The sequence below is a fragment of the Nyctereutes procyonoides genome, unplaced genomic scaffold (genome assembly GCF_905146905.1).
Source record: "Nyctereutes procyonoides isolate TBG_1078 unplaced genomic scaffold, NYPRO_anot_genome, whole genome shotgun sequence".
In the NCBI taxonomy this organism is placed as follows: domain Eukaryota; kingdom Metazoa; phylum Chordata; class Mammalia; order Carnivora; family Canidae; genus Nyctereutes; species Nyctereutes procyonoides.
Genome location: NW_026575142.1, coordinates 58,371,324 through 58,386,640, shown reverse-complemented (window position 1 = coordinate 58,386,640; position 15,317 = coordinate 58,371,324). Strand labels below are relative to the sequence as shown.

The 15,317-nt window shown below is 35.0% G+C and overlaps 1 protein-coding gene across 2 annotated transcripts in view; it reads right to left on the bottom strand.

Annotated features, from left to right (window-relative positions):
* Nucleotides 1–8,808: 8,808 nt before the first annotated feature.
* Nucleotides 8,809–15,317, bottom strand: part of NMD3 (NMD3 ribosome export adaptor) — a 29,834-nt gene continuing 23,325 nt past the window's right edge. For both annotated transcript variants that reach the window (XM_055308440.1, XM_055308439.1), the window contains exons 12-16: nucleotides 12,949–13,061; nucleotides 12,340–12,412; nucleotides 11,028–11,134; nucleotides 10,649–10,719; nucleotides 8,809–10,216 (exon numbers count right to left, since the gene is read on the bottom strand). In XM_055308440.1, coding sequence (XP_055164415.1) covers nucleotides 10,083–10,216; nucleotides 10,649–10,719; nucleotides 11,028–11,134; nucleotides 12,340–12,412; nucleotides 12,949–13,061 — 498 coding nt within the window. In that variant the 3' untranslated portion in view covers nucleotides 8,809–10,082. The remainder of the gene's footprint in view (nucleotides 10,217–10,648; nucleotides 10,720–11,027; nucleotides 11,135–12,339; nucleotides 12,413–12,948; nucleotides 13,062–15,317) is intronic.

Genomic DNA, 15,317 nt, shown 5'->3' with positions numbered 1-15,317 from the left:
CGCAAATAAGCATTTTAATCTTACCCTCTTACCATATCTGCTAACACCTCATTGTCAAAGCAAGTCACACAGCCAAATCCAAAGTTAAGAGGCAAAGAAATGCCTTCTACCAGCATGAAGATAGGGCAAATACCACACACAGGAGACCTGCTATATCCCCAAATATTTTCTCCATCTGAATATGAATATGCCTTTGCTTAAGCCTTTGGTCTCTGACAAAAATAGAAATACTGTCAGGGGTCGTGACACTTTACTCCATACCTATTTACTTGTCCCTTAGTATCAAAGTATTTCTTATGATAAGAAAGAAAGGGCAAACAAGACTAGGGAAGGCAAAGAGTAAGAGATTGGGGGGCCAACCCCAAACAGTTTGCTAACTTACAAATTTACCTAGGATCAGAATCTATCTATTCTCACAAGAGAAAAGACAAATACCACAATGGAACTCTACAATCAAAATACAAATTTTTTAAGATCCTCTTTGAAGACAGAATTCCAGATTCCAGACCATTCGAGTTATTACCACTGCAGAAATCTATCTGGTAACAGTCCATGGAGACTTGCATAACCACTTGTTTACACTGTCACTCCTGAATGCAGATGAACACTGATTTTATCTCAGCCTTTCTCAAGTTGTCAGCCCTTCAACATTATTCTGATCCAAATGTATAAAGGAAAACACAGAAAAACACATATTTTGTACTTCTTGGATACCACTCAATAAATTCCCTTCTGATTGAAGAGACTACCTTCTCTGTACAGGTCCTCTGTCCATGTGATTATCTGTAAACACCACTTGTGCTATTATATACAATAAAGTACCTTGGAGGAAGAAAACAACTTACTGTGTTAAACTGAACAGTCTTATGTTAACACTACAACATCAAACCTCTGTGGTTAATTAGCACCCCTCGCATAAAATTTACCAAAGTTTAGAATTAAATGCAGGTTCTATTTCTATAAATAAAATGAGAGCTTGAACATCATGAACAACTCTCCCTACAAATCCCATTCACCATCTCTCCGATGCCATTAAGATCTGCTTGGTTTCTTATTTTATGAATAGACTTGTAAAGGAATTAGTTAAAGCCGAACTATACCCAACAAAAATTTCTGCCCTTTTTTTCAAACTATTCACATAAACCAGATAATATTACTAAATACATATTTGAGGACCTATGCATTGTGCTGTATCTGCAGTGCCCTAAAGAAATGTATAGTCTAGTTAGAGAGAAAGACAAATATATATAAAAATGGTAATAATAACTCAGGAAGCATGTAAAAACTAACAAAGGAGGACGGGTAGTAACTGCTACAGAAGTTCAACAAACAGGGATCCCTGGGTGGCGCAGTGGTTTGGCGCCTGCCTTTAGCCCAGGGCGTGATCCTGGAGACCCGGGATCGAATCCCACGTCGGGCTCCCTGCATGGCGCCTGCCTCTCCCTATGCCTGTGTCTCTGTCTCTCTCTCTCTGTGTGACTATCATGAATAAATAAATAAAATCTTAAAAAAAAAAAAAAAAAAGTAGTTCAACAAACAGATCACTGTGGACTGGGCCTCACCTGAGTTAGGCTAGAAAACATTCAGTGAAGAGAGAGAACATCTCAAACATCAGAAATAGCAGAATATAAAAGAGACACTCTCATAAATTGTACCTCATGGTAGTTATCTATCTAGAAAGGATTTTGTTAATATGTCCTGGGATTCTTATATATTCTTTGACACAGTTATTACTTCCTTCGGAAGAAAATTATGAACAAAATGGACAGATTTTTATGGGGCAGGAGGGGTGGGAACCGACCTGGAAAGGCCCAACTTCAGAGACCAACTAATAAAATGTTGATATATAAGTCTATCAATTGTCTTAACACCACAACAATGCTGTACAATGACCACAAACCCTCAGCGGTTTTCAAGGGGTATTGCTCATATCTGTGGTCAGCTGGGGGATTGGCTCGAAGGCTCTGCTTATCTTAGCTAGGCTTACTCACATGTTTGAGGGCTGGCTGGCTTTCTCTAGAGCAACTGGGGCCACTTGGTCTGTGCGACCTCTATCTCTTCTTCCAACACTCAACCAGGCAAGTTCTCAGAGCTCTGATACAGGTCCCAAGCCATTTGGAAACTTAAGTTCAGAATTTCCACCTCCTTCTAAACACCAAAGCCCAGTGTAAGAGTAGAAGGGCACTACAAAGTTATATCAGCGGTCAGCAAACTACAGACCACAGGCAAAATGTGGCCCACTGCCTATTTTTTTTTTAAGTTTTATTAGAATATAGCCTTTCCCTGGACACCTGAGTGGTTCAGCGGTTGAGCATCTGCCTTCAGCTCAGGGTGTGATCCTGGAGTTCCGGGACTGAGTCCCACATCGGGCTCCTTGTGGGGAGCCTGCTTCTCCCTCTGCCTGTGTCTCTGCCTCTCTGTGTCTCTCATGAATAAATAAATAAAATCTTAAAAAAAAAAAAAAAGAATATAGCCTTTCCCTTTCATTTACATATTGGCTATGGCTCTCATTCATGCTACATTAACAGAATAGTTGCAACAGACACTGTATGACCTGCAAAATCTTAAATAAATGTTTATTATTTGCTCCTAGGCAATAGGATAAAGGGAATGAGACACAGGGAAAAGTGAAGAATTAAGACTATTTCTGCAATCTACCAGTGGAGTGTTGGTTTATTATTATACATAGTTAAGACTTTTTAATGGCTTAGAAAAGACTTATAAAATAATGCTAAAAAGTCAAAGAAGGTAAAAAAAAACTGTACAGACAGTATGATCTCCCCTCTACATAATCATGTATAAGTAAAGTACATGTATTATATATAATTCACATACATATATTATTTTCATATATATTTTTAAAGGTAAGCCACAGACTAGGAGAAAATATTTGCAAGATACATATCTGATAAAAAGGACCTATATCTGAAATACACAAAGAACTCTTAAAACTCAATAAGAAAACAGTCCAGTTTAAAAATGGGCCAAATATCTGCACAGATACCTCATCAAAGAAGATACACAGATGGGAAATAAGCATATAAAAGATGATCACATTTGTCATCAAGGAACTGTAAATTATAATAACAATGAGATACTACTATCCACCTATTAGATTAGCTACTCACTACCCACCTAATAGAATAAAATTCAAAAAACTGAGGATACCAAATGCTGATAAGGATGCAGAGCAACAGGGACTCTTATACCTTGTTGGTGTGAATGCAGAATGGTGTAACCACTATGGAAGACAGTTTAGCAGCCTCTCCCAAAATCGAACATACTGTTTTCACAAGCTCCAGCAATATTGCTCCTAGATATTAGTCAGTTAATTTGAAAACCTATGTTCACACAAAACCCTGCACATGGAAGTTCATTGAAGTTTTATTCATAATCACCAAAAGCTGGAAGTAACCAAGATGAATGGATAGGTGAATAAACAAAGTATGGTGTACTTATTCTATGGGATATCATTCAGCAATAAAAATAACAAGCTAACAAGGCACAAAAAGATCATTAAAGGCATATTGCTAAGTGAAAAGAAGCCAGTACCAAAGGATATATATTTAGGATTCCAATTATATGACACGCTGGAAAAGGCAAAACTATAGAGATAGTAAAATGATCAATGGTTGCCAAGGGTTTGGGTTTCAGGATGAATTGGTGAATGACAAACTATTCAGTATATCATAATGGTGGATGCAAAACGTGAATCTGTCAAAGCCCATAAAACTTCATAGTACAAATGATGAACCTTCATGTATGCAAATTTAAAAAAAAACATTTAGATCAGGGAATTGAATGAAGGCTGTGACAGGAGATTCTTTTCTTTTTTTCCACTGGAGTTCAATTTGCCAACATATAGCATAACACCCAGTGCTCATTCTGCCAAGTGCCCCCCTCAATGCCCATCACCCAGTCACCCCAACCCCCTGCCCACCTCCCTTTCCACTACCGCCCTGTTCGATTTCCAGAGTTAGGTGTCTCTCATGTGACAGGAGATTCTTAACTGCATTACAAATATAAGAAAGTCACTGAAGCAGATCTGATCACACTGAAGGTGCTGATCTAAGTAACTCTAGAAATGAATGCAGTCTATAAGACTAAGTAAGGCAAAAGAACTGCACATAAGCATCAGGCTGTTTTTCATGGGATACAGATTAACAATTCTGTATACCAGAATTGAACAATTAAGTAATAGATGCCAGAAGATGAGAACAATGGCCAAAGTTAGAATAATTCAAACAAAATAAAGTAGCATTAGGAGCGCCTGGGTGGCTCATCGGTTAAGCATCTGCCTTCAGGTCAAGTCATGCTCTCAGGGTCCTGGGATTGGGCCCCACACGGGGCTCCCTGCTCAGTCTGCTTATCCATCTCCCTCTGCCCTTCCCCCTGCTAGTGCACTCTCTCTCTCTAATAAAAATCTGGGGAAAAAAATAAAGTAGCATTAGATAATAATCCAAAATATAAAATAAGTATTCATGGATCCACATTGCTATAAATAAATGACTGAAAAAATTAGTACATGGGAGAAAATAAATCTTCCATGAAGAAAAATTCTAAATAATTTATATAGATATCCCACCCTCAAGGAGGAGCAGTAGGACTACTTCTTAAGTATAATCTATGCATGACTTTCTTCTAAAGTGTACATTATGGAAAGGGGAAAAAAAAGAGTTAACTTTACAGTGGAGAAACCCGACAAATACTACCTCAGGTCAAGACCAACAACAATGATAAATCATGTTGATAGTATGTGCCTTGATATAATGTCATGAAAGTAGCACTTTGCCTGTGGTTTTCCTCCCCATAACCCTTAACCTCAGTCCTAAAACAAAAACATCAAATTCCAATAGTGGAGTATCCTACAAAATAGTGACGAGTACTCCTCAAAATGCTTAATTGTCATCAAAAGCAAGCAAACTCCAAGAAACTGCCACTGACAAGGGGAGACTAAGAAAACATGATGACTAAATATAACTTGGTATCCTTAATGGGATCTTGGGGGAAAAAAAGAAACTACATTAAATAAGAACTAAAGAAATCTAAATAAACGACAGATATTAGTTAATAATACTGTGACATTGGGTAATTAAGTAATAAAGGGAGAAGCTGGGTGTGGCATATATGGAAACTTTGTATCTTCTTGATTTTTCTGAAGATCTAAAACTATAAAAAATAAAGTCTATTTAAAAAAACAAAACTTAACAGTGATAATCCTCTTATACTGGAAATATGGGTAGTTTATGCTTTTGTCTTTAGTTCTCTGTGCTACACACATTTTCTAGAACAAGCTCTAGGCTGCTCTAAAAAGTGTAGATATGTTTTTTTTTTCAACTTGTTTAAATAAACACTGAAACTGTCATAAATTTTAAAAGCAGATATTTATTGAATAATTACAATTTGCTATGAATTGTATGCTAAGAATTTTAGCAATACTCTGTGTAGTGAACAGTGTTACTGCTTTTTAAAATGTGAGGAAATAAAACATTAGAATGTTTAAGTCCTGTAACCAATAGGTGGCAGGTAAAATGACCCCAAAACATCTTTTTATTTCTATATAATATAGCTTCCCCAGAATTATTTGTTCAGCACTTCATAAACTAATGCTAGTATACATATTATCTTAAAGTACTTCATAATAGTGCTATAGAGTGAATTATAAAGAGACATATTTGAGTGAAACTGTGTCACAATAAAATATGTGACAGGCATCACTGCAGTGCTAACTCCACCAAAAAAAGAAAACAAAATCTCCATCAGATAACAATACAAGCTGCACTGCTACAAAAGAAACACCAAGAAACACCAGCTGCCAAACCTACATCTAGTAACTTTTAAGTATTACAGAGATCTTGTTTTACCAGAAGGTATCATGAATCATACCTTATCCCTAAATAATAAAGCAGTTCTTTCAAAATGTGTCAAGTCAAAAACCAAAAACTGAACATTCTCCTCACATTACTTTGGAAGTTCAAAAGGAGATTGAGACTGACTTCTTGCCTTCATCAAGGCTTACCACCCTACTGCTCAAGTTATTTCAATATGTGACAAAATTGATAAACAGAATGAATAGCCTACATCTGTGCTTTTTATGATGCCATTTCATGATTCTTTAATTCATAGGGTGACTCAACTGAGGCTGGTCTATTTTTAGGTAAATTGATCTGTATCATGAAAATAAGCCAAGAGCAGAGTGGGGCCTGAACAAGGAAAACCAAAACCTGCCCAAAGAGTTACATTAAAACATTAGTACAAAGGGGAATTTGTGGGGGATTGGAGGAATGATAAAATTACTCTGTATTTTGGTTTTGGTGGGAATTGCGTGATTATCTACCTGTGATAAAATTCATGGAGAACTGTAAATCACAAGACTGAATTTCACTGTCTAGAAGGTAAAATTAAATTTAAAAAGAAAAAAAAATCAAGCAAAAATTATAAAGGAATAAATCTTTCTTTTTTTTTAAGATTTTATTTATTCATGAGAGAGAGAGAGGCAGAGACATAAGTAGAGGGAGAAGCAGACTCCCCACAAGGAGCCTGACATAGTACTTGATTCCAGATCCTGGGATCACGCCCTGAGCCAAAGGCAGACGCTCAACAACTGAGTCACCCAGGCAACTCAAGGAATAAATCTTCAAGGAATAAATCTTCTAATTCTTTAAAACAAAAAAAACCAACTAAGGAACCCAAGGAAGCTTAGGGACATCTGAACTAATCCACAGCATGAGTCTCCTGATAGAAATGCACTGAGAATTCGGTATTACATCTAGGAATTTGATATCACTTCTAGTCCTGCTAAAAGGGTTTACCCTAAATCTAATAATCAGGAAATATCAAACAAGCCCAAATTAAGTCATTCTACAAAATAACTGGCTTGTACTCTTCAAAAATGCCAATTACACTGAACATAAAAAACTCAAGAACAGGTCCAGACGAAAGAAGTCTAAAGAGATGAGAACTCAGTGCAATGCACAATCCTAGATTTTTTTAAAAAATTTTTATTTCAGAGAGTGAGCAAGCCAGAGAGAAAGAATGCTCCAGAGACCACATAGGTGCATGCATTAGCAGGGCGAGAAGGAAGAGAGACTCCCCAGTGAGCAGGGAACCCAATGCAGCCTGACCTGAGCCACCCAGATGCCCTAGATTTATTTTTTCTATAAAAGACTTTATAGTTGGGACGACTGGCAAAATTTCAAAATGGACCATTGATTAAATACCAGTATTATGGGATGCCTGGGTGGCTCAATGGTTGAGTATCTGCCTTTGGCTCAGGTCGTAATTCCAGAATCCTGGGATCAGGTCCTACATCAGGTTCCCCACAGGCAGCCTGCTTCTCCCTCTGCCTGTCTCTGCCTCTCTCATGAATAAATAAAATCTTTAAAAATAAAAATACGTGTATTGTGTCAACATTAATTTTATGATTTTCATCACTACACTATGGTTATGTAAGAAAACTCTTGGGTGGGGGGAGGACTGAAATATTTGGGGGGCTACTTTTAAATGGTTCAGGAAAAATAAAAGCAAATGAGAGTGCCTGCATTTGATAAATCCAAGGATTTGAAGTCTATCCAGGAATTCTCTGTACTATTCTTTCAACTTAGTCTGAAATTATATCAAAATTAAATTATTAAAAAAAAGTAACATCCCTTGGGCTAAAAATAACAGATCAAGTAATCTAAAGGACAGAATCAATATGAACACATTCACTAAAATAGTCTACGGAAAGTTCTGGCACTTGCTCAGTATTGACTATAGAGGAATGTCTAGTCCTGGCACTCAGCCTGGAGTTCTAAATTCTATTATGGCAAGGATTAGCTTGATGCTGTTAAAATATCTAAATTATACAAGCAACTCTCTCCCTCAACTGTTTGTTCACAGAATAACTTTTGCCTATAAAACACTTTCAAGTGAAGACTGACTACAAAAGAAGCTAACTGATCATACTGACTTAGAAAGTACTATTTATAAACTAGATTATAAATCAGCTTTCTTGAGAATTCGATTAATACCAGCCTTCCCAAATTGTATCAACTCTGGGACATCAACAAGAGTATGTGGACATCAACAACCCACAGCCTGGGAACTATACTCTAAAAAGGGTAGGTTGGGACGCCTGTGTGGCTCAGTGGTTGAGCATCTGCCTTTGGCTCAGGGCGTGTCATCGAGTTGAGTCCCACATTGTGCTCCCCACAGGGAGCCTGCTTCTCCCTCTGCCTGTGTGTCTCTGCCTCTCCTCTGTGTCTCTTATGAGTAAATAAAAACATAATGAATGAAATAAATAAAATAAATAAATAAATAAATAAATAAATAAATAAATGTAGGTTTATCAAGGCTATGTTCCGCTGAGAACTCTTCACTTATTAGCTTTTTCTTTTATTTTTTTTTTTTTAAAGATTTTATTTATTTATTCATGAGAGACACAGAGAGAGAGAGAGAGAGGCAGAGACACAGGCAAAGGGAGAAGCAGGCTCCATGCAAGGAGCCCGACGCAGAACTCAATCCTGGGTCTCCAGGATCATGCCCTGGGCTGAAGGCGGGCGCTAAACCGCTGAGCCACCCAGAGATCCCCTTATTAGCTTTTTCTATTAGCTACACTCCTTTACCTTGTCACAGCTCTGTTTCAACAAACAGGTTTCACTATTCATAAAGATGACATCAAAAAGAGTAAGACTAAATTTGGCGGGAAACTATTTTTCACTGAGAAAATTGTATGACAAGTACTTAAATAATTCCACCTAGAACAACTGCATAAGGTAACGCTGTCATTTAAATGACACTAATACAATCACTCCAAGGACACATAAGAAAGGGGAGAATATTTTTATTTTCATGCTTTTTAAAGTCTTGACATAGAAGAAGAGGTAAACACAAACCACAAGTGAAAATTTTAACTAAATATGCAGACAGAGCAAGAGTCACTATAGAAAGTTCAGGCCTTTGTCTGTAACTTCAGAATTGGGGATTCTAATCTTAAAAAAAGGAAAATGCTCCATTCAGCACTTAGTTTCCTTATGTAGGGGTATATCTAGAATTTATGAATTAGCTTATAGTTCTGACATATTTATTAAGTCTGACTTTACTACAGAAATAGGATCTTAATACTTCATTCTCAAAACACTTTAAAACTCAAGCTAATGCTTTTCTTTCAAGAATGTGGAAGGTGTTCCTCATTCAAGTCTGATTCATGGTTTTATAAAGCATAAAGATCATTTTTATTATTTCATTATCTATATATGCAGGACTCTAATTTTTTTTATGGTGATGTATTCAATGACAGAAACTTAAAGATAATTCCTTCTCAATTTATAAACCAAAATTTTAAAAGCAAAAATGCATGAAGTGAGAGGAAGACATTTTTATGCACAAGCAAGCTACTGCTCTAAGGTGCTGGCATGAACAAAAATAACAGAAGTACAAATTATTTAACCTTTAAATAGCCTATATTTGCTACAAATCCATAAATACTTTAAATATATTTCCTTCTGCAATAAAATTTAAGATAATCCCTAATTTAACAGCTTTTGAAGGTGTTACTATTATGGATACAACAGATTAACTTCCCCCAAATGTCCAGTAATAAATTGAACACCAACTTACCTACCCCAACAACATAAAGATGATCTAATGTGGATCAAAGTGTGTAACAAGTTCATATAAAAAATGATCCTTCATATGCTCTTTACTAAAGCAATCAATGTAAAATGATGTAAAAGCTTGTTTTATAATTGAAGAGTTAGGTAATTTCCAAAGTATCACAACTTTTGAGATTTGATTTCAAACACAGTGCTACAGTATGCAAAAATACTAGGGTCTCTTAAAAAGGCAAACTTAAAAAACTCCACACATAAAATGACCTAAGTATCATTAATAATTACATTTTCCATAATCTTTTATCCAAAACTTCAAAGCTATCAATCTCTTTCAGTGCTCTGAGTGAGCAATCAAAATAGTCCTATTTATTCAAGATTAAAACTAAATTTCTACTTCTCAATACGGAAGCATAGATGGAATAGACAATAAAAGTTATTTTTGTCCAACATCCTGAGCCTACAGATATGGAAATCATCTATAGTACAATCTCATTGTGTCATCATCGATTCACCTTCTTCCCCAGTAGCATCTTGGGAAATGTGGAGGTCTTCAAGCATTTCAGCCAGACTAATTCGAGGTGCTCCTTCATCATCTGTGTCACTTTCCACAGGAATGGTTGAATCTAAAACAAAAAAAAAATACAAGGAGGATTTCAAATATATACAAACATGGAAATATGCAAAATGCATCCCCCCACCATCATTACTATTATTGAACCATATTGTATCTGCAGTTCTTTTATCATATCTAGAGCAGGCATTTATACTAAATAAATGAATGATATAAATGTATGAATAATTATCCATTAGTATAGGGATCAGAAATTTGAGGGATCATTACTATGATACAAATGATATCAAATATGGTAAAACAACATTAGTAAATCTTACTGTTCTGCAACAGTATTTTTATTTTTTATAAATGTTTAGTCAAGTTTTAAAAACACACAGAAGTCACTTATGGAATTTAAGATACCAAAATACTTATATTGGGGCAATATATCTACACAAAAGCAAAAGATACAACCTAAATCATACATTCCTAAAACACTAACCTCTATAAATGTTAACATTTTTTCTAATTGCCTCATCTTCTTCAAGATCTTCAAGGAAATCTTGGTATTGCCTATGGAAGGATAAAGAAACATTTAAATATTTCATCTTTACTGACAAAGTATGAAGTTATGTGTCCTTCATTTTCAGCACTATAAGATAAATGTGTTCCAAGTATTAGTATCTTTAAAAATAATATCTGAAGGTCACATATGAATGGTTAATGAAATACTCTGACAAATTAAAAAAATCTTTTTTTTCAAGATTATATGATTTGAATGCAACAATCTGGTGATGATTAAATGTAAAAAGTATACAGATTTATTTTTATTATAAGGATTTCCTTTGAGACAATACATAAGGTTTAAAGAAAAGTAGGACCTTTCATCATCTGTATCCATGTTTTCTTTATCTCTTGCAAGCTCTTTTAGTTTCCAGTTTCTACGACGCTGACGTTTTGTACGGTCATAGTTCTTCTTGATTAATACCTAAAAGTAATAGAAATATTTGCAAAGTTACAAAAAATGGTGACTAAGTAATGGGGCCTCTTAACCAACTAAGGCAGCTGTTTAACCAACTGAGCCACGCAGGAACCCCTCTGTGTCTTTGTTTTATATCAAAGTTCAAATTTCACCTACCATTCACATAATCATCCTGAAATATTACAGGCAGACATTTTCCCCTCCCTTTTATTACTACTAATAGGCACTCATAGAACTATATATATCTTTTACAAATATATGTTCTAGGACAGCTTAAGAAATTGTGGAATAAATGAAAATAATTTTACAGAATACAAAATCTTGAATGACTGTCTTGATCTCCTCTACTGACCCTGTTAGACTTTTATCTAAGCTATACTTCTGGGTGCCTAGGTGGCTCGGTTGGTTACGTGTCTGCCTTCAGCTCAGGTCATGATCCCAAGGTCCTGGGACCAAATCCTGTATCCAGCTCCCTGCTCAACAAGGAGTCTATTTCTCCCTCTGCAGGTTATCTCTCTCACACACACATTTCCTCTCAAGTAAATAAAATCTTTTTAAAAAATTATGTTTCTATATCCTAATTTATTAATAAAAACACAACTGGGTGGTAAGAAGGCGAGTCCTTCTTATACCATGACTTTTTTTGCCCACATCTAAAGAGATTAGTGAAGATTAAACAATCCAGGAATTAAGGTCTTTCACATTTCACATTCATTTTTGCTTATTAAAAAACTCATGTTAGAATTTAACAGGTTTTTCCACGAACATTCTTTCTCTAAAACTCAACACTGTAAAGATTATTTTCAACTGCAATTATATTCAAACCTGAAAAATCTAAGTTTTCATTCTAAATGCTTAAACTGAGCAATATGTGAAATAAGCTGAGCCAAAAGAATGAAGCTAAATTAAGTTCTAATGGTCATCGTTTTTAGCTGCAAATTTATTTTTGCTCTACAGATGGTATCAAGCATTTTGACAGAGAAAGGAAATTCAATTATTAAGAGCAACAAAAACCTCAAATCATGGATTTTCCCTGCAAAGACACATGACTAAATGTGAAGGCTTGCCCTATTATACCTTAGCTGAAATTTCAAAAGAATCTCTAAATTGATTTGTTATTTTCATAAATGTGAACTCACACATCTTACCCATAAAAATTGTATCAATTCTCTTTATAACACAGGTTCAAAGGAAAAACTCTGAAGGCTTACCACATCTGGGACTCTATCTGAGTTCATTTTGTTGACATGCTCATCATTTAAATTACAGTTGGCCAAATCAAACCTGAAATAAAAATAAACAATGACATAAACATTTCTTTCCACATTACTTTTTATTTAATGTATGTTCACCTGAAAGTTCTAAGATTAACATTTAATATTTCCCACATTAAAAGTTTTGCAATTTACAGTACAATAAACATGCCTCTACAGATCATATCTGATTTTCATAGTTTCACTGTCCATCTTACCATATACTTGTAAAAGAATTGAAACAAACATATATCATTAGAATTCAGTTCCATTTAGTTAAAAAAAAAAACTCACTCTCTAGTAAAAAAAGATTGCATAAGAGCAAAAGTAATGCTTTTCAGTTACTCAAAATCTTAGATTAAACGATTCTTTAAAATGATGGTCAAAATGGAGTAACTATGGGCTTTTGTCTAATCTAACTTAGTGTTCAATAAAGTGAACTGTAATGCTCCTAAGAACTCTTAAATTCTTTATGGAATACACATTGTTAGCAGTTTAGTCTGCTGGCTCCTAAAGAAAATTTGCAATGATAGTTGCCAGTTTAAAACACTGTAAAATAATACAAACCCCAACACCAGGTCTCCAGGATTTAGAAGATGTCCCAAATGAGTGCGACAAAAATATTGTTTATCTGTATTCATTTCAGATGTCTTCTGTACCCAGACTTCCCCGAGGATATGCTTGACAAGAAAGAAAAATGCACTCTTCAATAATCCAAACATAACTCAAATGTATCTCACAGAAATTATATACAATGTTGATTTCGGTTTTCTAATTTTATTTTATTCATTCATTCATTCATTCATTCATTCGAGAGACACAGAGAAAGACAGAGACACAGGCAGAGGGAGAAGCAGGCTCCCTGTGAGAAGCCTGATGTGGGACTCGATTCCAGGACCCTGGCACCACACCCTGAGCCAAAGGCAGACAGACACCCAACTACTGAGCCACCCAGGGAACCCACTAATTTTTATTTTAAAGATAGCAAGTGTTTTAATTTTACAGCTCTCTGAAACACTATAAAAATTAACAAATTACTATACAGAGTAAAAAAATAAGGAATACATAAAATAAATATCTTTATTAAGATTTTATTTAAGACTTTATAAAACATAAACACTATCATCTAAATACAGATATATATAGAATTTACAAAACAAATGTTTTCACAGGGAGATGGGTAATATAGACTGAGCAAAAATAACTGAAAGATCTTAACTCTAGAAAATATCATAACAACCCCTTGTTTTACACATAAGGTTCAAAAAACCAAGGTTGAGACAAAGCAATCTAGCAATCCCAGTGGCACTACTACTACTAGAAAACCCAAATCTTTATAAAATTAATTTTTTGGCTGTCTTTTATGTGAAGTATAATCTTTTTTGTCCTTAATATCTGTTGCAGAAACAATATCCCAAGTTTGAAATTATTTTTTTTTAAGTAGGCTCAATGCAAGGTCTGAACTCCCAACCTGGAGATCAAAACCCTAAGCTGAGATCAAGTGTCAGATGCTTAACTAAATGAGCCATCCAGGTGCCCCCTAAGTTTGAAATTTTAATTTGGAAAATCATTAAAGTCTCTTTCCAACATAGGATTTTACAAGCAACTATAATTGACATTTCAAATTTCCAGGCTAAATTAAATGCAGCACTTGCCAATACTTTTTAGTAACAAAAACAGACCTACAAAATGGGATCAAGAGCAAAATACTAAGAGTTACAGACTGAGGAATTAACAAATCTCAAAGAGGTGAAAAGAAGAGATAGAGAGAGAAACTGAAATAAATGATAGTTCCCAGATTTAGGAAAGAAAAAAGGAAAATAGGTGAATTACTAGTTTCTTCAAAACTAAACATCTTACCAAATGATACAATAAACATGCTCCTCGGTATTTACTTACCCAAAGGAGTTGAAAACTTAGGTGTCCACAAAAGCTAAAAACACAAGGATGTTTATAGCAAGTCTATACATAATTGCCAAAACTTTGAGGCAACCAAGATGTCCTTTACTAGGTGAATGGGCAATCTGCAGTAAATCCACACAATGAAATGTTACTTGGCATTTAAAGATTATATGGTTCTAATCTAAACTATGTAATATTCTGAGAAAAGCAAAACTACAGACAGTAAAAAGATAAATGATTACCAGGAGTCAGGAGAGAGAGAGGGATAAACAGGCAAAGCACAGAGGATTTTTAGAGCAGGAAAAAACGTGTATAATATTATAATGGAAATGTCACTATATATTTGTCCAAAGCCATAGGATGTACAACACTAAGAGTGAAACATAATGCAAACTGTGGACTTAGGTTGAGTATCAAGTATCAATGTAGACTCATCAATTTTAACAAATGATAATGGAGGAGGCTATGGCATATGTGGAGACAAGAGGTATATGGGAAATTTCTTATCTCCTCTTAATTTTGCTATTAAACCAAAACTGCTCTTAAAAAGCACAAGTTGTTAAAAAAAAAAAATAAGGCACAGGAGCTCCCACTGGCTAAATTTGGGACAATCTGAATGTCCCAAAGGAAAGAAAGAAGACAAGTTAATAGGAAAGGGAGAAAAATCCTAACATTACAAGGAAGAGATCTGGCTATCAGTGAAACAGCCAAACACGCCTATCACTCAAAATAGCATAAAATCACATAGTGACACTTCTAAAATGTTCTGGCCAAAAATCACTCAAGTTTAAGCAAGCCTTTTAGATCCACTCTTCATTTAAAAGAAATACAAGAAATTAAGAAAGCTAAATAATATCAAGAGAAAACAGTAAGAGATTCATAAGATAAATGCCCCAGTTGCCTTAGGAAGTTGATATCCTAAAGGAAAACAAGAGCGAAAGGGGAGTAAAAAATTTAGGAGGTAGAACATTCACATTCAATATATGGTCCCTAATTGGATACTAATTTGAACAAACCATAAAAGGCACTTTGGG